Genomic DNA, 23006 nt, shown 5'->3' with positions numbered 1-23006 from the left:
GGTGTGAGAGGCATGCATGATAGTGCTGACTTTACATTTAACTGCTTCGGTGTGGAGATCTATCACAGTCGACAGTGACGGTGATGTTGTTTAACCGTTTAATGACTCATAACAGTTTTGATTTGTTTTACGCTGAAGGAAAGGTGTTCGAGGATGTGATGTCTGTAGGTGAGAACCGAGTCAATGAGAGACTTGCAGGCAATTTTTGTTTACATTAAACGATAGTTATGGAACTGGAAACTGTTTCTCAACCCATCAACTGTAACCTTTGTTATGTCACCTTTGTTACGCTGTCTAATCGGGGATATCTGTTGTCATTAACACCTTCTTTGTTATGCACGGAGATCTTGCTGGTGCTTCCCCGCTGCCTCCAGTTTTTCACATTTGCTCATGAGTTTGCAGAAAGGCCACAGAACAGAACCTGAGTGACAGATGAGACTGAGCGCAGACAGACCGGGTGAACTATTAAACGGCTGAGACAAACTTTTGCACAGATTTGGCACCAGAATCCCGGTTACATTGTGGTTACATTTGTTGCATACTAACATGATTTTTTGAGCAGTTGTCAACAAAACTGATGCACAGTTGTAGTTGTGTACAGCATGCGGTAAATATCACTCAGGGTCTGATGTTTGTTTTCAGGCTCACGCCGCTGCGCTACGACCAGAGGGACCGCATCACGCATCTCGGCGAGCTGCAGTACGGCGTGGACGACGACGGCTTCCTCCGCCAGCGAGCAAACGACCTGTTCGACTACAATTCCAACGGCCTGCTGACCCGCGTCTTCAACCGCGTGACCGAGCGCACCGTGTGGTACCGCTACGACGGACTGGGCCGCCGCGTGGCCACCAAGAGCAGCCAGGGCGAGCAGCTGCAGTTCTTTTATGCCGATCTGTCACACCCTACCAGGGTCAGCCACTTGTACAACCACAGCAGCAATCTGATCACGTCGCTGTACTATGACCTCCAGGGTCACCTTATCGCCATGGAGCTGAGCAGCGGAGAGGAGTACTATGTAGCCTGCGACAGCGTGGGGAGCCCGAGGGCAGTTTTCTCTAGCAAGGGGCGGCTCGTCAAAGAGATTCTCTACACTCCCTACGGAGAGGTTTACCAGGACACCAACCCAGACTTCCAGCTTGTCATCGGCTTCCACGGAGGCTTGTACGATCCTTTCACGAGACTCGTCCACCTGGGAAGGCAGGACTATGACACGCTAGCGGGCCGATGGACTTCACCGAATCACGAACTGTGGGGGGAGCTGAGCAAGGAGCCGAAGCCTTTTAACCTGTACGCGTTCAAAAACAACTGCCCGGTCGGGAGGGTGGAGGAGGTGACGCAGTTTACAACAGGTGAGCGTCACACATGCGCAGACACACTCACGCACACTGCTGCCAAGTCAAAAGCAAATCACTGACTGACTGACAGAAACTAAGTGATACAGAAAGATAGATCACTCAGTGACACCTACTCCTACACGCGCACCTACAGGGGAAACATCTGCCATAAAGAATGAGTGAATGGGCCACATTGCTAACCACAGGTGTGCTGGGTGTCAGAGACGTGAAGCTGTGACAGACAGGATTTACTGGCAACAGAAAGGACAGCCATGCCTCTGATCACATTGTTCTTTAACACAGCCGGTTCTGTTTTCTTCCCTCTGCCTGTCAAGAACATACTGTTTCCCCGAGAGACAAAATAGAAACTGAAACGAGGGAAAGAGATGGGATAGGAGAGTAGAAGATGAATACAGGATGTCAGCGGGGGCGTCTGTCCTTCTGCTTAATAGAACATTCATTTGGCCTGTCACGTTTCCCTGCAGCGGGATTGTTTGTTACACAAGGAGTGTGTTTGTGGGACACGCGCGCACACCAGCAGACACGTCTCTGCCGCACGCTGCACTCATGCATTGTGTGGTTTCCCATACGAGGTGTTGTTTTCCCTGCCCTCGTGACTGTCTGTTTGCTTTGCAGTATACACATTAAATTCTAAACTTTCTCCTGTGCAATTTTCTCTCTTCCTGTCCAGACATCGGTAGCTGGCTGCAGCTGTTTGGCTTTCAACTTCATAACGTGGTCCCCGGTTTCCCAAAGCCTGAGGTGGGAAGAATGGAACAAACATACGAACTGATGAAGGCGCCGACCAAGATGCAGGACTGGGACTCCAGCAAGGTGAGCATCACACTGCTGCTAGATTCTTTCATATCTAACACTGTGTGCCTGTGGTAATGCTTTGTATATTTAAACTATATGTATAACATTTTTTCAAATGTACTAGGGTCTGACTGCGAAACAATATTTTTCATAAAGATATGTCACACATATATATATATATATACATATGTGTGTGTTTGTGTGAGACATAGCCTATGTCAGTGCTTGTGATTAACACTTTCATAATTAGTCATTTATCTCATTCGTTTAACACTTTGGGTCTTCATGTGAGATCAGACCGAGAGTCCTCCGCAGAAGCATGAAAACTCAAATTACCTGCTAATTATCTGCCATTTTTATGACCTTAGTGATTCTTCCTAATCGGCTATATGGATGAAAATCAACACTGAGTTGATTATTATGAGAATATTCTCCAGAATGAGTACGAGTAATGAAATGATTAGTTGATTTATTAATTAGTTCATAGACTGATTGTCGTTAAGGTAAATTGGCACGAGCGTTTTAGGGTCCCAGTGTCTCTGTTTTATAGCGTTGTGCACAGCGTGGTAAGGCCACAGCCACCCTGCAGTGTGTTCAAACCTTGCGGGTTTAAAGCTGGGCCACGTTCTTCCTGTTCATGCATGTCTTTACTTCTGCAGTCCAAACACACGCATGTTGTGTTAACTGGTGGGTTTTAAGCTGGTTGATGTAAATGGGCGTTTTGTCTTCCTGTCAGAGACACGTAGGACGTAGCTCTAACACATTAAAATTTTTCTTACATCCACCAAGGACTTCAAGGTCAACTTAATGAGAAAATCCTTATAAGATAGAAACTATTATTCTTAAAACTGTAAGAATAATGGTGTGATGGGTATTCTCAACATATGTTTCCTACTGCTGTTGTTTTTATTGACACCATATCGTCATATAAGAAAAGATATGGGGGGATTTTAAATATCACCGACCTTTTGTTCAAGATCAGATAAGGTCAAACTTTGATAAAAGGTCTTATCTTCAAAACTGTGACTAAAATATTGGCTTTGGTTGTATTGGCAACAGTAAGGAAATTATATTGATTATGGGTAGATTCTAAATATAATGTTAATTAATTATTTAATTCATTACTCATCTCACTTTTAAGTTCCATATCTGCTTTTCTTTCATGTTGATACCAAAATGTGTTACATCTGTAAAAAACATTTTTTAGAATTATATTATATTATATTATATTATGAGTTCAGCTTATTCATGTCCAGTTATTTACATTAGTACTTTAGTATCCATGACCTGCTCCTACATAATGTTTGTGTAATCCGAGTAGCCTTATCTGACTTTCTTTGCTGATGTCTAATAGACATTATCAGTAGTGTTAAAGGCACTCTAGTGCTCGGGCAGCTAGCCAGTATGAAGCTACTGCCTATAGCACCGTCTGTCACATGTTGTCTGTGTGATGACACATCAGTGCACATTTCTTTAAAATTGTAAATTTCTGTAAAATGACGATACGTTTTCACTCTGACCAGAACATGATGTCATACTTTTTGAGAATAGTGTGTTAATTTTGTCCTGTACATTACAGCAACAATCCATAACCCTTTATTAAATTTTTTATTTTATTTTTTTAATAAATGTGTGATCAAATAAATTTTTTTCATTACTAAATATTAAAAAGGAATTTACTGAACAATAAAATGTAATAAGAAATAATAATAAATATACTCCAAAGTATGTGAAGTATATTAAAGTAGTTTTCAACACAACAGATAAAATAAAAAGCACTTTGCACTTGTTTTTACTGCATTTCCAAACTTCCTAAAGTCGGTTTAAAAGCAGCCACGCAAACTGCAAATAAAATATGATGCTATTTTTTTAAAAGTTGCCCAGACAGTGATGTGTCTTGGTGGAGGTTTGCCTCTCAAAGTGCTTCATGTTTTCTACGTGTCTAAATATCTAGTGTGGATCGTGTGTTTCTGTACGTCATGCAGAACGCTGTAATAAATGAGTCCGTCTGTTTTTTTCTAGTTGGTTTTGGGAATCCAGTGCGAGCTGCGGCGCCAGCTGAGGAGTTTCATCTCCCTGGAGAGGTTACCTCTGGTCTCTGAGCCCGTGGGCTCCACCTGCCACCGACCGGCGCACCCCCCTCCCTTTGGCTCCCGGCCCTCCATCCTCGGCCCCAGCATCCGCTTTGCAGTCTCTCACGGCCGAGTGAGCGCGGAGGTCATTGGAGTGGCCAGCGAGGACAGCCGCCGAGTCGCGGCCATCTTGAACGGCGCCATCCACCTCACTGGGATGAGCTTCACCGTGCACGGCTGCGACACCCACCACTTCCTCCAGTCGCGGCCGATCGAGGAAGACCTCGCCCTGGGGCTGGGAGTCGGGGGCCGCGTCCTGGAGAGCGGCGTGAACGTGAGCGTGTCTCAAATGAGCGCGACGGTGAACGGCAGGACTCGGCGTTTTGCCGACATCACTCTCCAGCAGGGGTCTCTGTGCCTGTGCGTGCGGTACGGTGGGAGCGAGGAGGAGGAGAGGGCGCGGGTGAGGGAGGAGGCGAGGAAGAGAGCAGTGGAGGGAGCTTGGGAGAAGGAGAGAAGGAGGGTGGAAGCGGGAGACGCCGGGAGCAGGGCGTGGAGCGAGGTTGAGAAGCAGCAGCTGCTGTCTGGGGGACGCGTTCAGGGTTACGACGGCTACTACTCCCTGCCTATAGAGCAGCAGCCGGAGCTGTCTGACTGCCCCTCCAACATCCACTTTATGACACTGAGCGAGGTGGGGGGCAGGTAACAGAGACACACGAGCGGCCCCCCACCCCAACAAAGACTGCCTGTTTCTACTCTACTCTGATTTGTTCTACTGTTTCTATACTGTATCGGGGGGAAAAAAAAGAAGACGACATCAGAGAAGAAGAAGAAGAGCGAATGTGTGGGGAAAAAAAACAAAAAACTTCCAAATGCCTTTAATTGTGACAAAATGATGGTATTTTATTATTATCGTCCAGTTTCTCCAATTTCTAACAGTGGCACAAGCAGTGTGGTTTGGCTGTGGCTTTGCTTTTTTGTATCTCTGATCAACCCAACCGACTCGCCGACCGACCGACTCGCCGACCGACCGACTGCCATTCGCTGTTTCAACACTGTTCATCATTTTCTGGACTCTGCTCAACATCACGGCACTGTAGGGAAGAAGACTTTTAGGATTTTGCCAGTGAATAATCCTCTTCGTGACTCGAATCGAGAGCTCTTCGGTTTGCCATTTGAGTTCCTACATGGTTTACCTCGGATATACTATCGTTTACATATTGTGTAAGAGAGGCCTTGTCGACTCTGACACTTCCCCCCTTTAGAGAAGGAAAGCTCTTGTGGTTTTCCGCCTCTGGTGTGCTCCAACAGTAGTTTGTATGAGTGTGTATACTTAAAAATCAAGAATGTATATAGCCAGTGCTTTCTCACACTGAAAAAAAGAAGTGCTCAACTGGAAGTTCTGTTGTTCATAAGTGTCAGTATTGTTAATCAATAGAAAAACAGTTACATTTTTGCAAAGAATTATACATGGCTATAGTAAATATTCTCGCTGAAAAATCTGACTTTATTGGGTTACAAAGCTGATTAAAGTTATTATGTGTGAATTACCAAAATCGCTGGCTGGGATTTCATAGACGTTGTTACTTATTATTTCTGCCCCTCTCCTCCGCTCGCTCTCGTTCACGTCGTCTCCGCGCCTCCCCGCCACACATTTGTTGTGCTCTCTTTGTTCTTGTTTCTGGGAGTTTGTAACTTTTCAAATCTGTGCTGTCATTATCACCCATCATTATGGCTCGAACCGAGATATGCACGAGAAAACCTGCGTCGTCTGTCAGAGGAGAGGGAGCAGAAGAAGAAGAAGAAAGGGGAGGAGGGGAGAAAGAGGGAAAGAAAAAAAGAAAAGCACAGAGGAAAGGGAAAAAGAAATGTGACAGCTGAGGCTCAGCGAGTGGGTGGTGAGTGCAGAAGGGGCAGGACCTGGAGTTGGCTGAGCTGTTCTCTCCAGCTTGTCTCCTCTCATTAGGAAATGCCAATCAGACTACATGTGAACCACTTCCAAGCCTCTCCCCACAAAAAAAAGTTTAAAAAAGAAAGTAAAGAACTTTTTTTTTTCTCTTTAAATGTTGCTAATCCACCTCCCTGTCCGTCTGCCTCCCCCATCGCCTCCCCCCCACACACACACACACACTCGCCTCCCGCCGTCGCTCCACCATCTGCCCACCATTAATTGTTTGTGTTTCCTCTCCCGTGCCGCGGATGACAGACACACACACACAATGCATATGTTCTGACTGCGAGCAGGTGATATACATTCCCGACTAGCACTCTGCCGATCGGCCGCGATGCACCTTCCCTTCGAAACCATATGCTCCGTTAGATACTGTCCAACCTCATCTCCGCGGTGAAAAGATGGAGGGTCCGGTTGCTAGGAGACCGCTGCACTGAAGAATTGTCTGCGCTGAATGGATGCTCTCCTCTTTCAGCTCCGCTTTCTCTCTCATTTTTTTTTCATCATGTAATGCCAATCAGACGAGTGAATGATGGACCCACACACACGCATGCAAACACACCAGTAGTCAGCATTCTCTCTGTGGAAATCAGCACTCCAATATGTCAAATTGAATTTTTTTCTCTCGTCCCCCCCCCCCTTTCCCCTCAGCATTATGTCAAACGCAGGCTCGGGTGTGTACAGCTGTGTGTGCATGACCTTATTTAAAAGAGTTTATTTCAGCCAATATCATTTATTTTCTTTGCCGCTCACACAACTCTATTGCATTAAGAAAACAGAGCACAATATTTGTTGTCAGCTTATGTATGCGGTAATGGATATTAATGGTTCTGCAGCTGAATCTTTTACATCCCAGAAAGTTAAGAGGGGAGGAGAGAGGGGGGGTTGCACTTTCTGTGCTGCATATGCAAAAAAAAAAAAGTAGAAGGAGGCTGAGATCTGAGTCACTGCTGGAGCCTAAATGAGCTCAATGTAGCAAATAGGGGGGGGGGGGGAATGACATTTACTTGATGCACATTATGCAAAAAACGCAAACAGCAGGAATGGTGCCCTGGCAGTATTTCTGCTTAGAAATGAGGTCAGTGGTGCAGCTTAGGGTTCGCCCCTAACCAAAAGCTTGTCGCACCTCCTTCTTGTTCCTGTTTTTCTGTCCCTGTGCAGCATGTGGCATCCGCTGCTGGAAGTAAGGGTTCGGGCTGCTCTCCGTCGTCGACGGGCTATTACAGGGCTCCTCTGTGTGTGTCTGCGCCCGTCTCTGAGCGGTGACAGGGTAAAGCAGAGGCATGGCAATTCCTTGTCCAGGCTTCTGGAAAGCTGCTATCAAATTCTTGATTTGCCGGAAATATCGTTTCTGCACACCAGGAGTGGTCTGAAACATGAGAGAGCGAGAGAGAAGAAGTAGAAGTGCAGAGAATTCAGAGCATTTCCCCATCTCCACATCAAAACCCCAGTGGGGAGATGAAGAGGATGGGACAGAGCCGCCTTGAAATGAGCTCTCGCAGATTTTACCTTATAAAAAGACATCAGATACGCTGCCAGTGGAGGCAGTAATACAAGTGCGTCTCGGGGATGGACTGGGGATGGTGTCAATTATACATTTTTTGCATATCTGGATTCAGTAATCCAAAGTAAAAGGACAGATAAATAAATAAGACGAGGCAGAAGAGATAAAATATATATAAGAGCTGTAAAAAAAAACAAAAAAAAAAACACGTGCTGTGGAAGGGAGGGAAACATACTGATGATATACTCAAGGAGTTTAAAAGCTACACTGGGAATATACGGGATGCAATTACCTATGAAAACATCCTCTCCTGTGGGTATTTTAGATAGTTTTTAAGTCAATAAAAAGCATTATTTTAGGATTAATGCACCACAAGATGCTTTAACAGTCCAGTAATCTCAAGAGCCTTATTTGTAACAGAGAAGCACTGAAATAAAACTTAGAAAACACACAAAAATATCTTTTAAAGAAATGATGATAGCTTAGTAAAGTCATTTTTCTCTCTCACAGGGAGTTTTGCATCATTTCTAATTGAAAACGTTCTCATCTTTCTCTTTTTCTATTCTTTCCACCCCCTCCCTGCACTTGTTTGTTTGCCCACAGCTGTCACTCCAGCGTTTAATATTCCTAAACCACTACAGCGCTATAATTTTGTCAAGTAAGGCCTTTAAAAAAAATACATTATGTGTTTTCATTCGGCCCCATCAATCAAACTGCAAATAAATAAATAAGTACAACGGTGAAAACGGTTTTCTTTCGATATGTTTTTTTTTTAAGAAAAAAACATATCATTTAATCAAATGTGGGGAGCTCTCCCGCCCAGCACAGCACTTTGGATGTTTCCTGTCTCCGGCCACAAGTGTTACCTCTGCTCCCGAGAATATTTCATTAGAGTGATTGATATTGCGCATGAATAATGGAAACTGTTATCGAGCTTGTAGGGAAATTCTTGTAATTCAAGCCTCCACACCGAAACCCAAACATGCACACACACGCACACCGCTCTCCTTCAATCCCTCAATCCATCCCCATCTGCTCGCCTGACGGCATCAGTGAGAATGAGCGAGGTTAAAATGTCGCTACGAGAGCGTCGCGCTCAGTCGGAGATAGACGCGGCCTTCAGATGTCTCTATACATTCCCAATCCCGGGGTGTTCGCCACCCCTCGGCGCTCAATTACACATCCCATCAGAAATGCTGTCAAATGCAATATCCCCCCCCCCCCGTCTCTGGAGTATATGCTGATGCTGTGGCATCTTCAAAATTTGAGGTGGGGGTTGGTGGGAGATGGATTTCACTGGGTGTTATTGCTAAAGCAGAAGCGTACCCATTTCTCAGTGCTGTCACTCCTCAAAAAAACGAAACACATGTTTGTGCCTCCGCAGCTTGTTGAATTACAACCAGCACCAAAACTACTTCTAAACCAATAAGCGAGGCAGATGTGTGCAGCTGCTTCTGCGAACTTTTCTGGGGAGGGGATGGAGTGAAAAGAGGCACAGCACAGACTAAAGAGCGAGTCGCAGGATGAAAAAAGAAATCTTAATAGTAAAATGTCTTACCTCTGCTGCCCATGAGCCTGCATCATCTCTGTGGATTCTATATGTGTAGACGTAGCCTTGGCATCTGCATACAAACAGAAACATGGGTTTGTATTTCAGTGTTTCTTCTTACTGTCACTATCACTTCTCCTTTTGGGAATCTTTATTTGATGCTTATTAAGAGACCACAGTTACTTATTACTCAGCCGGTTGCCGTATTGCCTTTGCGCTTGCATTTCTCTCTAAACGTGAGGGGATCGATAATCTCTATAACTGCACAAAATAGGATTTTGTATGTGTTGATGTGATTATGAGGTCTCAGCCTAGAGAAGTAGAACAAAAGCAGATGTTGCACTTTTTTCTTTGATTGTACTCACAGCACACACAGGCAGTAGACACCCTCCACGGTGTCACTGTTGCGGACTAGGTAGCACCCGTCTCGGCCGTCCTGGCCCAGCCGCCTTTCTCCCTCGTCCTTGCCGATGGGTCCGTGATAGACGGGCAGGTTTTCCATCACAGTTATTCCCCCAGATGCTCTTTTTCTTCTGCTCCCAAAGTGTCTCTTTCCCCACTTTACCTTTTTTCCCCTCTTTACTACAGGAAAGCTTTTTCTTGCCTTTGCTGCATATGCTCTGGACTGGGAGCACAGGTAAGGCAAGCTGTCTAGCCTCTCCTTCGATCCCCGCTTCTCACCGGTTCAAATATCTGCTCAGGGAGCCTGAGCTTTGGCGTACGAGCTCTCTGATTTCTCCACACTTGTTTACCTACAGTGATAGCAGCTCTCTCACTAACCTCTAACCTTTCTGGGTTGGCTCTTACAGTCTTCCTCTTTCTTTATACCACGCACACATGTGAGCACGCACACACACGCACAAGTAAAGTGTGGGTTTGTCTATCTCTCAGGAAATGATTCTATTTTTTCTTTCTTTTTTGACAGGAAATAACATAAAAGATTCTAACAGAACATTTCCACAACAGAAGAAAGCACAACAGAGGGATAAAGTGAAGCAATCTCGCCCTTTTTCACATAGGAAAAACGTATGCTGTGATGATGCACTAACGCGCACTGTTTCCAGTCTCAATTTGGTTTCTTGTCAGCAGAAGTTTGCTCAGACTCTATGGCTCTGAAACAACTTCTATGAATTGTGTGGCACAATATGTAGGCAGTCATGGAAGTTGTGCTCAGATCCTTAATTATACATGCTTGTTAAAAAAAAACATGTAGAATATATCAGAATGATTTAAAATTCCTAATTAAGTTTTTAAAAACAGTTTGAAAAATAATAAATGAAATCAATAATACGCAACAAAATTGATTTAACAAATGAAAATAGCACAGCTGTTCTTTTAAAAGTTTCAAGCTTGTTTTTACACATTTAGACGATTTATTAAAAATGGCAACAACTATTTTAATTTCTCAAATCTTTGCTGTTTTTAGTGTAATTGTGAAATTTGTTGGAATGTCAGATAAATTTGTCAACATAACTGATGCCTAGTTACATTGTGTATACACTCACCAGCCACTTTATTAAGTACACCTGCTCATTTAGGGATTTTAAGCATGAAGAATATGTCAAGACAACCTCTAAAATTTAAACACTTCAAAATGGGAAAGAAAGTTGATTTAAATGACTTTGCATGTGGGGTGATTGTTGGTGTCAGAGGCTGATCTGAGCGTTTCTGCTGATCTAAGATGGGCTACCACAGCATAAGACCACAGCTTCCATTACCTTATCTGATGAGTCTCTATTTCTGCTGCAGCATTCAGACAGTAGGGTAAGAATTTGGCATAAACTACATGACGCAAAGACTCCATCCTGCCTTGTATCAGTGGTTTAGGCTGCTGGTGGTGTAATGGTGTGGGAAGTATTTTCTTTGGCACACTTTGGCCCCCTCAGTACCACCTGAGCATCATTTCAACACCTCAGCCGACTTCAGTGTTGTTGCTGACCATGTCCATCTGTTTGTGACCACAGTGCACCCAAGCAGGATAACATCTCACAAAAATTAAAGGTTTCTTGATTATGACAGTGAGCTCAGATCTGCATCACAGCGGTCCACCAACAAATCTCCAGTAACTGTGTGATGTCAAGCCAATATGGACCAAAATCTCTGAGAAATGTTTCCAGCACCTCGTTGAATTAAGGCAGTTTTAAAGGAAAAAGTGGTCCAACGTGGTACTAACAAAGGATACCTGATAAAGAGGCCAGTGACTATATTACTGCAAAAAGTGGAACTATAAAGTAGTTCAAAATAATAACTACATACAGCTCACAGCAGTGAACTGCAGCTATTCTCACTTATTTTCACTAGTTTGTTTTATAAATGTTTTTAAATGCATATCCAAGTTTCCTGAGACCAGGAGCTGTAACCTCCTCAGAATATTTCTTTTTAACTGCCACCTCAACTTGCTCAAGATTCAAATGACAATATTTCAAGATTAGATTCGCTGTGACGTTTTTTTCCAAAAAGCCTTCCACCTACAAGTTTATGTGACATGATGTGTTAAAACCTCAGCTCATTTCGGCGTTGACAGTTTTAATAAAGGGGCAGATTCGTCCTATTTTCCCACCACTGGCCTGCCTCCCTTTGATGCGTGGCAAAAAAAAATCTCAGCAATTCTTATTATTTCTCTACTTTAACTTGTAATGGAACACATAAAGAGGAGACAAGAAAAGAAAGAAAAGTCTAATTTGCACTTGGGTGCTCAGCTGAATTAAACTGATATGTCAGAGGAAGACATTTTAAAGCAGATAAAGGAAGGGAGAAAAAAAACCCGAAGCAATGTGCTTCTCGGTATTTCTCAGCATGCATTTTCTCATCACATGTCCACACATCTCCTCAGCCACATATCTCTTAGTCTGTCTTCTGCTTAAACGTGTGTTCAAAGACACTCCCACCTGCTCTGTAGAAGAGCGAGGAATCAGCTAATGAAGCTGCGCGTACAACAAACTCATCCAGCAATCTGTCCCATCAGTAGGAAAGTTCTGTTGTGTCAAATTAAGAGTCTGGTGATTAAAATATTCAATGTTTACTGCGGTGACATTACCACAGGAAACGTCAATTTGCTGATAGCACGGCGTCTGGTACTCTGAGCTCATCTGTCATGTTCAGATGTAGGCCTTTTTATTTGCAGGACTGAATGCTGTTCTTGACCGCATGGTGTCCTTCACATCACCAAAAAGCTTCTGCAAGAAAAAACCCTTCAGAAAGGTTACCCATGTGACTCTGGCATTCAGCGTATTCTCCAAGTGGGTGGCTCTCTTTAATGCGGCTTTTGTCGCGGGTGTCTGTTTTTATACATTCAGAAGTGTAGCCTACATGAGTCATCAGTCTGTGTCAGAGCCATTTTTCCCTCGGCTCAGAAAGATCATGAGCAGTGGGACTTTGGGCCTTTGACTGGGTTAGCAGCCAATGGCATCTCTTTCAATGATTCTGCAGCATTTTAGCGCCACCCAGTGGCAAAAAGCAGGAAATATTCATGTATTTCAAGTAGACTGAAGAAGTTTTCCTCACTTTATTTATTAGCAGCCCCCCCCCCCCCCCCCCCCACAAAAAAACCCCATTCAAGATAGAAAAGAAGAATTTACCATTTATTCATAATAAAGCCTTTCAGTGATTATTAATTTAGCTTTCCTGCTTGTAAAAATTCCTTGCAACCACCAGTCCGGAACAAAATTACTCCATGTTGTATTGGCTCTCAGCTCACAGAGAGACAGCCCAGGGTCAATGCAGAATGCAGCAAATCTATACTGGACACAAATAGCAGGCAGAGATATATCATTGATCAGCTGCAGGCTCCCTCAACCAACACAAGCGGCTGGACTGGAATGCATCATAAGGATATTAGTATGAGATTATGATATCTGGCCTTGATATGTGTGGAATTTGTGTGAGGTTTTCTGGAAGGGGAGACTGGATGTCCATCTGCCAGGCTGACAGTAATCTCAGCTCTCATATTCCCAGGTGGGGAAAGCTCGGAGTCACAGCTGTTAGAGGGTAAGACTGGGGAAAAGGAACATTTGAAATCTCTAGTAAATTGATCGGGTTTCACAAAACGGAAGGCATAGTCATTTTGGAGAACTGTATCAAGCAAAGGAAGTGGCATATGGAAAGTGGTTTTTGCTTTATTTCTTTTCCCAATACATACAGATAAATGTCAAGTACACATGATACTTTGGTCCCCCCAAAAGAGGAAAAGTAGATCCTTTTGTGAAATTAATGTATTTGTTTTTAGCTTGTTTTCCTTTACAAAAAACAAAAAACAATTTAATATAAAATATTATTATACAATGAGATATTTCCTTTTAGAAAAATATAGGATATAACATTTGTATAAGAACAAACCACACTTAAAAAGCATACTATTAAATTAATGCTAGCTAGTGAGATGTCTAGAGCTAGCATAGGCTAACGCTAAATTATCAACTAGACTTTTAAATAATGTGGTCTGATTACCCAACATAGAAACACAGCAACACAATGTAGTTTCTTATATTTCATAGTAATTTGGGCTAGAGGAACATAAAAACTAAAGCAATGCTTAAAAGTCTTAAATTAGCATAGATGTAGCTTGCACTGCTTATAGCTAACAGATTTTTTTTTATTCTGCGAGGCTATAAAACAAGCTGTGAATAAATCATCTTTATATACAGCAACTATGGACAGAGATATGATCATTTGTTTAGATTTGTGTTTATATCCAGATGGTGAATTCACATGCAGTATTTGTTATGTTTTAGCTTTGTTTGTAGTTTCTAGCAACTCCAGGGGGAATATCTTCTTCATTAGCTGCTAATTGTGCCACTCTGTTCAGTTGCTAGGCATAAACTGTGTCTGTCAGCTGTTTGGTTCTTATCAGGCACTGTACATTAAGTTTTGACAATGTTGTTTTTCCAAAATGATTCCCGCTGCAGCCAGAAATGACATCATGTGAGTGACTCACAAGAGATGCTTGATGACTGTCCAAATCAAGTGTGGAAAAAATGTTTTATCTACAGTTATTTTTTGTAAAGCAGAAATGACCTCTGCTAGAATTTGACTTAGTTTTAGTAACAGCTCTGTCTCACACAGCCACGCTCATTGGTGTTCAGCAGTTATCACTGAGGGGATGAGAAAGTCTCCTTGCTGGAGTCAGGGCTGGGAATTGGGGCAGGTACGCAGAGCCAGAGGGCTCCACAATCGCCAAGTCTTTGAGGTCACTGAGTTTTCGAGAGAAGGAGCTCAGCCTGGTGCTGAAGGAGCCCCTCTTCTGGCTGTGTTCTTCCCCTCGGGCCTTTAAACAAGCACACAGGCCCTTGCATAAGCCTCCTAGACGGCCACGGAAATGGTTCCCAATGAAGCAGTAGAGCACAGGGTTGATGGCCGAGTTGGAGAAACCCAGGCAGAGTGTGAGAGGGGTGAGGTTTTGGATGCTCCAGCTTACCCAGCAGCTGTCCAACCAGCCTTCACTATAGAGCACATCCAAAAAGGTCACGCAGTGGAAGGGGAACCAGCAGAGGAAAAATGCCAGAACCACTGCAGCTACTGTCCACAATACCCTTTCAAGCCCCCTACCCTCCAGGGGTCTGGCCCCACTTGACCTGGGATTCACAGAAGGGGTGGGGGGTCTCTCCGGTTTACTATAGCCCTCGTGGGACTGTAGTGATTTAAAGGATGACATGCTGTGTGGGTGAGACAGATTCTGCATTCTTACCAACCCCGTATCAACCAACAAATGTCTACCAATAGCACAGTAGCAACAAGAGATGACAAGGAGTGGTAGAAGAAAGGCCAGAACAATCTTTATCCAGACCAGGGTCCGATACCAGGTATGATCAGGATATAAAATTGCACAGGCCTCCACACCAAGCACATCCAGGTAGTAGGTCTCCCTCAGAGCTAAGGTAGGGCCTGAGCAAGCACATGCCAGAACCCACACAAGGATGCAGATGAACCGGGCCCGCTTGGCGTCTCGTGCACTTTGGGAACGGAGTGGATGCACAATGGCCAGGTAGCGGTCTATGCTCATGCATGTGATAAAGAAGATAGACGCGTAGAGGTTGAGGTTGTGGAGAGCGCCGCAGATTTTGCAGGCTACTCGACCGAAGGGCCAGTTGTAGCCCTGGGAGTAGTAGACGGCCCACAGCGGGAGCGACAACAGGAACAGCAGGTCGGACACGCAGAGGTTCAGCATGAAGGTGTTAGCTACTGTTCTCCTTGAGGCACTACCATGTGCCAGGACGCACACTGCCAAGGTGTTGGCTATGGTTCCCAGCACACAGATCACACTGTAGACGGTGGGGATGACTGTGGTCATGGGCACAGGAGGCCAGTCCGAGCAGAGGGGAGCAGAGGGAGTCGGGGAGGTGTTCACAAAAAGCTCCGTCGTCGAATAGAGGGAAGAGGTGGAGTTGAAAAGGGAGAGGTCATTTGGGATTGCCATCATGGAACTGGATGTACCGTTGCCTCACACAGTTTAACTTCCCTCCTTTGAGTTTTCCAAGGTCAGCTGGAAATAATGCAAAACAAGAGCGCATTTAAAATTCAGCTGCCTTTTATGGACAAAGTTTCTCTACACAGGCATCTTTATTTGGTGCGAGCCTTTATTAGGTGTCTTACTTGATATCTAATCAAAGCAAAAATACATTACGCCATACTTGATACACTGTAATCCAGTGGCTGTAATCCAGTTTTATTGGAATACTGTAAAAAAACATCTTTCTCCAATTAAAGATTACATTTTTGAAACAATCATGAATTAATTTGAAAAAGTTTTAAAAGTGTTAAAAAGACTAAAAACTAATCTTGCAACAGTGTACAAGTGAAAGCACTACTAACTGCATAAATAAATCAAATTCAAAGCAAGCCATCATTCGTACATGGAAAATGATCTCATCGACTACGCTGATTCCAATAAAAAATGATTCTGACGGTTGAAGTTGTGATAGAAAACAGACAGAAAACTCTCGCTCTTAGACTAGTAAAGCCATTTATGATTTCTTTACCTGATGTAATTGAGCGTCCAGTCCAAACAGTCTAGCTCTTTTTCAAAGCTTCTTTTGGCTAAAATCCATGTCTTGACAATTTCTCCTCGACCCCTTTAAAAGAAATCTGCACAGCTGAAGACCCCGGACTGTATCATGCTCATGAGTTGGACCGCCTGTGTGTGTGTGGAGCAAACAACCTCCAGACTCTGAGAAACCAGATGACGTTGGGGGTCTTATAGGCCCCGGGAGTCTCTTGACGATTGCACAACAGGGAAGTTGCTGTACGTCACACACCTTCATCACTACCAAGGGGCTGGACTGTAACTGGACATAAGCCAGCCTGCACAGAAGGAGAAGAACAGAAAGACATAAACTTGCTCTGTTTCTTTTTTTCCCTGTATCCTTTCTTTATCCCTCCCCGCCCTCCCTCCAGGAACTTCCACCAGAAACTAACAAAATCAAATCAAGATGTATGTTGTAGTAAAACTTTGTCTCCAGTGACTGCAGCCACAAGGCAGCGTGTCATACCTGACCGTAATAAATGGGACGCTGGTGTGTTCTGTATTTCAAACTTACAGCTCTAACTGCCCCCGACGGGGCCTCTGACCCCAGAAAGAGAGGCTCTGTTAATTAGCAGAGCCTCGCACTTTGTGTCATATTGGTCCTGCTGGCGGTCAGATAAGCCATGGGAAATATTTACTCCATTTGAGCGGAAGTCAAACCAGCTCCTGGGCCAGAGAGAAAAAAGGGAGGGGGGAGAGAAGATGGATGTGGAGGAAGATCAGCAGGAACTGCGGGGAGTGAAGAAGAAGATGCGAAGGCAGAAGGGAGAGAAAGACAAGGGAAGGGAAGGAGAGAAAGCGGAGATTCCCTCCAGTGGTTTTTTATTAAGGCATCTGGTGAAAGTTAATGAGGGATGCGTGCAAAGCTCCGACACTGATTACATCACAGCTCCTTTGATCAGCACGTTTGCACCTATGCTGCACTACGTGTAGATGCGGGTGCACTCAGCCCGGCGTGCGTTCATCGACGCCAGCGCACTTGGATCTGTTTACATGTGCGCGCACTCTGCTCCATTGAGCATCTATCAGGACGTGATGTTTTCTAATGGCTGCGGGAAAGCTGACAGCGAAGATGAAGGATGAAGGCGAGACAGAAAGCAGAAGATTTTGAAGGCCGCAAAATGAGGAGGTTCGCCGTGGCGTGCTTGCAGGATATGAACTGGGAACGTGCTGCAAAGCGCAAAATTATTAAAATGCGATAGCTTTTGCTTCTCCAGAACGGAAACTTTGTCATGTACTGGCATGCTGGGTATGCACAGTTGTTCTCATACTCAGACATGTCATATTTTCATGAGGACCCTCGCAGATAATAACACATTCCTCAGCTCCATTAGATGAACCTTAAAAACCACGTTTTACATGACATACGACCCTTTAAGGCATCCTGTCCTAAAGGTCACTAAAGCTTTAAATCAACAGTCCTCTCAGAGACAGGAATGCAAACACACACACACAGAGATCGACAGAAGCCAAGCCTTAGTCATGACATGCAACAACTAAAAACAGAAATTTATGCTTTCACGCTGGCCAACAGAAATACCAGATGACAGAGAAAGCAGAGCTATGTCTGTGCCTCACCAGTTCCACCATAACAGAGTGATGAACCTCTCCTTACGTCTCATCAGAAGATATTGTTCTTTTTACTCTACTAGACTTAGTTTTAGCTAAAACAACTACACAGAAACTCTTTGCCATATGTATGCAGAGTTTCATTGATAGGTGCTCTTACTAAACAGTGACAGCCAATATCCTTAATGTGGTCGTCTCAAACCATAGCTGTGGCTGTGGGCACAGGAACCCCACCCACCTGCTTTTCAAACCTAATATTTGTGACAGGCAAAGAAGGGTGGTGTTAAAGGGGGAGGATGCAATTGCACTTTAATGTAAGCTTAAATATGGCTATATAATATGGCTCCAGACTCAGGACATAATTCCCCTGTAATTACATGGAATTTCAATTATTTTAGTTATAATTACAAAGTCATTTACATATAAACACACTAGACTAAGGCGACAAGTCTGGCTTATAGAGGAAACAAAGTCACTACTATACAGTTAGTACTGATTAACTTCCTGGTAATTTAGGGGAAAAACAATCTTGCACTGTGTGCTGTGCTTTTGTTGTGCAGGCTGTAGTACAGAGTGACTTAACCATCTTTATTTTTTCACATCATTATTTAACATTTATTACACTGATGGGCATGCTATACTTAAAATTACTTACAGTAAAATGGGTGTCTAGGCCCAGAAGTACAGCATACCTAAGATAAGAAGAACTTTATTTATCCCGAGGGAAATTCTTTTGTCGTACACAGAGACAGAGCAACAGAGGAATAATATATACAATATATACAATAAAAATATTAGTACACAGTAATATACAGTAGGATAATGCAAAATATGATATCCAATAACTCTAATGAAGTAACAATATAACTATATCCTGAAAAATAAATAGCTTAGCTATCAGTGCAGGTGATTATATAAGATGGAAAAATATTGTTTCTTTCACCACTAAATTACCAGGATTACACAGTATTTACAAGTATTTTCACACTACTTAAATTTACTGCAAGTATAATTAATTTCTCTTAACATCAAAGCAACAGAAAACAGCTGTTTTACAGTAAGCCATGTCATCGCACGTCCATCCATCCATTCACTTCCACGTATCCTTTTCAGGGTCGCCAGCGCCCCGCTATCCCAGCTGTCTTAGGGCGAGAGGCGGGGTTCACCCTGAACAGGTCGCCAGTCTGTCGCAGGGCTAACACATAGACAGAGACAACCATTCTAATCTAACCAAGCTAATTTAGTCTGGTGCATTTTAACGTTCTGCTATTAGGCCTCCGCGGCCAGTGTGATTATACTGTTGCAGCTTTATAAACACAAATAAGCTTAAAAAGTTATTTGAACCTTCACAGTTATCAAGATAATTGCATTTTGTACAGTTATTATGACGGACCTGGTTTGATCTCTGTTGTGCTTTAGCGCTAAACAGATTGAAAACACTGTGAGGCTGTAAGTAGGTTAAGAGGAATTTCAATTTTAATTCTGGTGGAAGGCCTGTGCGGCGGATTGTGAGCAAGACGACGAGATGGAGGATGATGGAAGTGAAGCGAGAGGAAAAGGAAGGTCGCCCTGAAGGTAACAGGAAGGACAGAGGGTGCTCGACAAGTGCTACAAAACTGACAGTGGAGCTTTTTTATGTCACTGGAATCATAAATATTAAAATAAAAATGAGGAAAATAGTCTTAAGCTTTATACTCCAAGCAGACTGCAGGATGTTGGGAAATGAGTTTAAATATGAGATTTCAAACAATAAACAATGACCTTTGTAGATAGTTGTGTGCGGTTGTCGGCTCAATTAATTGCCAAAAAATATTTAAAAACCAGAAGATATGTGAGAAATATGGCTCAAGAAGTGATGGTGGCTCACAGACACTGATTAGTTCTGTGCTACACCCCTGACCGCTACACCGCTGAAAAATGTTCAAAAATCAAAATAATTGTCTTGCTCAATCACACACACACACACACACACACACACACACACACACACACACACACACACACAGAATGTTTTCTTTGACCTTTGTCAACAATTGGAAAGGCAATCACACAACATCCTATCTGCAGACAATCAATTAAAGCGGCTCACGGTGAATTCACTCTTCAAGGCGGTGATTGCACGTTAAAACGAGGCAGCGTCTGCTGCACGCTCAAAAATCCCCAAATCATGCATTCACTCGGGCTGAGTGAGACCGAGCATGTATGGGAGAGCGGGAGGCTGTGTGTGTCTGCACAGTCAGGCACCAGATAAGGAGAGCAACGGAGCAGAGGGCATCAAACCTCAGCTCACCTCGCAAACTACTGCTGGACATCACTCTCCCAGCTAATTATTTTCTTTCACAGTTCATTTTATCCTGGATTAAAAGCACGACATTTAATTCATTATTATTATTATTATCATCATTATTATTCCACTGGCGTAGTTTGCCAGGTTTTTTCTGCTTTCTGTTTCCTTGGCGCTCATTAAATAAAATGCTATTAACAGCTGTAAAGAAAAAGGAAAAAAAAAAAACTACAGCTGATATCAGCAGCCTGAAAAACGTGCCAAACTCTGCTAAAACCAGTTTGTTGCTCTTCAGCGGGCTAAATTGCTACCATCTGATTTAATCCCACACTTGCAGGAAAAACATGTACTGCGAACACATGCTGGCTTGCATAATCAGAAGAGGAAGTTGTGCTTCAGTAAACATGCACAGCTTCCATTACTCTTGTGTTTATGGTTTTTTGCTGATAAATGTGATATGTGTTTATTTGCTGGTGGTGGAGGCAGTGGGGAGGTGTCCCTTGCTGAACAGACCCTGAGAAGATAACCACCACAAACCATAACCCCCATAAAGTCCTCTGTGGAAAATCCAGCTCATGGGGGTGAAAGGTGAGAGGTCAGGGTTGCAGTCCCCCCCCCCCATTTCCTCTCTGCTGGTCAAAAAATCAGATCTGAGCGCACTCTGGCCTACATGCCAGAGTCCAGTCTTCTTATTAATTCTCAAAACATGGCTGTAGCCGCTGTTCGTGTGGGATGCTGTGAGGAAAGGGGACCCTAATATGTGAAGGGGACCCTTGAGGGAAGCCAGTTGAAGCTATACTTAGTCACATCTGTGTGTGTGTGTGTGTGTGTGCGTGCGTGCGCTGGGGGGCATAGCTTATGGCAACAAGATGTCCATCCTTCCCTAACAAGCTGTGAGAAGAAAGGATTTCTCTGATTTACACGATTCCCAACTCTTTCTGGTCACTTCTATTTTGAACTGAATCAATATGTTCCATATGGGTTTTTTATTATTATTGATGCTGCTGGTCGCTAGTTGTTCCTGGAGGAACTGTCAGACTTATTTTATTTATATATTTAAAAAAAAAAATACAGACTCCCTCCAGTCAGTAAGTCTCTGGCTCCCGTGACTCAAAGCAGCAGCACAAGCTGTTGCTTTGATGCCACACGAAGCCAGGTTCCCGTATGTGCGCCCTTCTCCATATATTCCAGAAAGAAAAACGTGCAAGTACGGACATCTTGTGACTCGCACTACATACACACAGGCAGAGAGGATCCCAAGGGTCGTGACTCTGGACAGACTCGTGCAGAGTTTATGAGGTCCGGGGGTCCAGCTCCAGTTCCTCTAAGGGGCCGTAAGAGCCTATAAAGATGTGAACAGATACCTCAGCCCCTCTTTACAAATACAGAAATAAGCAAAAAGATGTGGCACCGGGAATGCTGTTTTTTTTTGTGTATGTGTGTGTAAACGTGACACAGGTGATTTAAAGCAGCCTACAACAGCCGGTGTGGCTTATCTGCTGTAACTGCAGTTACTGGATTTCTAACAAAGGGAGGAAAGGAAAAGGGGGCAACAAAAAAGCTGTATCTCAGCCGGACAAGCAAAACCATCCACTAATGGAGAACTGGGAGTATTCTGCCTGGGAGTAAATGTAACATAAGATTAAACATAAAAATGTGCACCAACAATACCAATATCATCTCCAACAATACCAAGACCAGAGGAAACAACTGTTTGCAGGACTGGAAACGAAGAGACAGGGTTGAACCTAAATGTGCTAAATCAGGGCTTAAATGATCGATAATAGCAATAAATGTAAATGACAACTGAAATATCCAAAAGTAGAATAATAACATGAAAAAAAGAGAGATCTTATGACTTTGCAGTGCTAGCCTTAGTTATCCAGCTCTTTGCAGCTTTTTCTAATTACAGTAAAGCCTATGGCAGACCAAATAAATCAATAATTAAAAACATACAGTACCTCAGGGTGCTTCAGTGCCCGAACAATAAAAACACTAAAGTGCATATAAAACAGTTAATGGTGAAAACAAAGGTGTCAGCCACACAGGGAGAGCACACAAAGCATCGTGATCGGAGCGCGGGGGGGTCAGCCTGCAGTCTGCACAGCTGCTGGCCAGGAGCCTATTTATTCATTTGTGATTTCGCACCTGATTGGCTGCTGGCTCCTGCTCGGCTGTTAATATTCTCGAGCTAAACACACACACGCAAGCACACAAACAAAAATCACTTTTCAGAGAACACAAGGCATTAATGCACGCTTGCTGTTCAAACTGCTCGGCATAATCATTCCCATGAATAATAATTGCTCGGGTGCTGTGCTTACATTATGATTTTATTGCAACTTTGAAAACACCATTGAAACTTTTGGTTTCTGTAAAGCATCGATCAGTAGAGATGAGCTTTTAGATTATATGACCCAGTGTCTGACTTGTTACAACTTGATTTGATTCAATGGCTGACATGTGGCTGTAAGGAGCCACACAGGTCTGTTACTGTAAATCATAGGACACGTAAACACCAAAACATTAAAAATGTAAATGTGGTTCTGGAGGAAAAGTCAGGGCTCATTATCTCTTCTTAGTGGGTGTGAAAGAATTGCAGTACATTTCATGCATGTCAACGTGCTGATTGTTATCAGGAACCCAAATAACTTGCGTGATATTTACACATGTGGAAAATGTGAAGGTGTGATGACAGTTTTGTTCTAGTCAAAACATGTTTACTCTGCTGAACGAGCAGAAGTGTTAGTCGAAACCGTCCCCTCTCACATGGCCGTCCCTCCCTGAGCCTGGTGCTGCTGGAGGTCTCTCCTGTTTAATGGGAGTTTTTCCTTCCCACTGTTGCCAAGTGCTTGCTTATGGGAAGTCATCTGATCGTTGGGGTTTTCTATTATTGTAGGGCAGGGGTG

At 43.6% G+C, this 23006-nt stretch overlaps 3 protein-coding genes across 3 annotated transcripts in view; 1 reads left to right on the top strand and 2 right to left on the bottom strand.

The window, feature by feature from the left end:
- Nucleotides 1-5778, top strand: part of tenm1 (teneurin transmembrane protein 1) — a 191314-nt gene extending 185536 nt beyond the window's left edge. Inside the window, exons 36-38 of the mRNA XM_026188289.1 lie at nt 643-1349; nt 2026-2168; nt 4173-5778. Of these exons, the coding sequence (XP_026044074.1) occupies nt 643-1349; nt 2026-2168; nt 4173-4928 (1606 nt within the window). The 3' untranslated portion in view covers nt 4929-5778. The remainder of the gene's footprint in view (nt 1-642; nt 1350-2025; nt 2169-4172) is intronic.
- A 1094-nt stretch (nt 5779-6872) lies between these two features.
- Nucleotides 6873-10442, bottom strand: sh2d1ab (SH2 domain containing 1A duplicate b). The gene is made up of 3 exons (XM_026188301.1): nt 9592-10442; nt 9236-9299; nt 6873-7542 (listed from the first exon to the last, which is right to left on the bottom strand). Exons 1-3 carry the CDS (start codon nt 9726-9728, stop codon nt 7279-7281), a joined length of 465 nt encoding a protein of 154 aa, XP_026044086.1. The 5' UTR covers nt 9729-10442; the 3' UTR covers nt 6873-7278.
- A 2877-nt stretch (nt 10443-13319) lies between these two features.
- On the bottom strand, nt 13320-22175 carry LOC113034006 (type-2 angiotensin II receptor-like). The gene is made up of 3 exons (XM_026188278.1): nt 22059-22175; nt 16201-16522; nt 13320-15704 (listed from the first exon to the last, which is right to left on the bottom strand). The coding sequence occupies exon 3, from the start codon at nt 15639-15641 to the stop codon at nt 14304-14306; it is 1338 nt and encodes a 445-aa protein (XP_026044063.1). The 5' UTR covers nt 15642-15704; nt 16201-16522; nt 22059-22175; the 3' UTR covers nt 13320-14303.
- Between the last annotated feature and the right edge of the window lie 831 nt (nt 22176-23006).

This window comes from Astatotilapia calliptera, chromosome 2 (assembly GCF_900246225.1).
Source record: "Astatotilapia calliptera chromosome 2, fAstCal1.2, whole genome shotgun sequence".
Classification (NCBI taxonomy): domain Eukaryota; kingdom Metazoa; phylum Chordata; class Actinopteri; order Cichliformes; family Cichlidae; genus Astatotilapia; species Astatotilapia calliptera.
This window is presented reverse-complemented; position numbering and strand designations above follow the sequence as displayed.

Excerpts from the sequence above, each read along its gene's own strand:
- sh2d1ab (XM_026188301.1), bottom strand. The coding sequence starts at position 9,728 with ATGGAAAACCTGCCCGTCTATCACGGACCCATCGGCAAGGACGAGGGA. Across the intron at positions 9,300-9,591 it reads GTCTACTGCCTGTGTGTGCT|ATGCCAAGGCTACGTCTACA; the intron begins GTGAGTACAATC and ends GTTTGTATGCAG. Across the intron at positions 7,543-9,235 it reads CAGGCTCATGGGCAGCAGAG|ACCACTCCTGGTGTGCAGAA; the intron begins GTAAGACATTTT and ends CTCATGTTTCAG.
- LOC113034006 (XM_026188278.1), bottom strand. The coding sequence starts at position 15,641 with ATGATGGCAATCCCAAATGACCTCTCCCTTTTCAACTCCACCTCTTCC.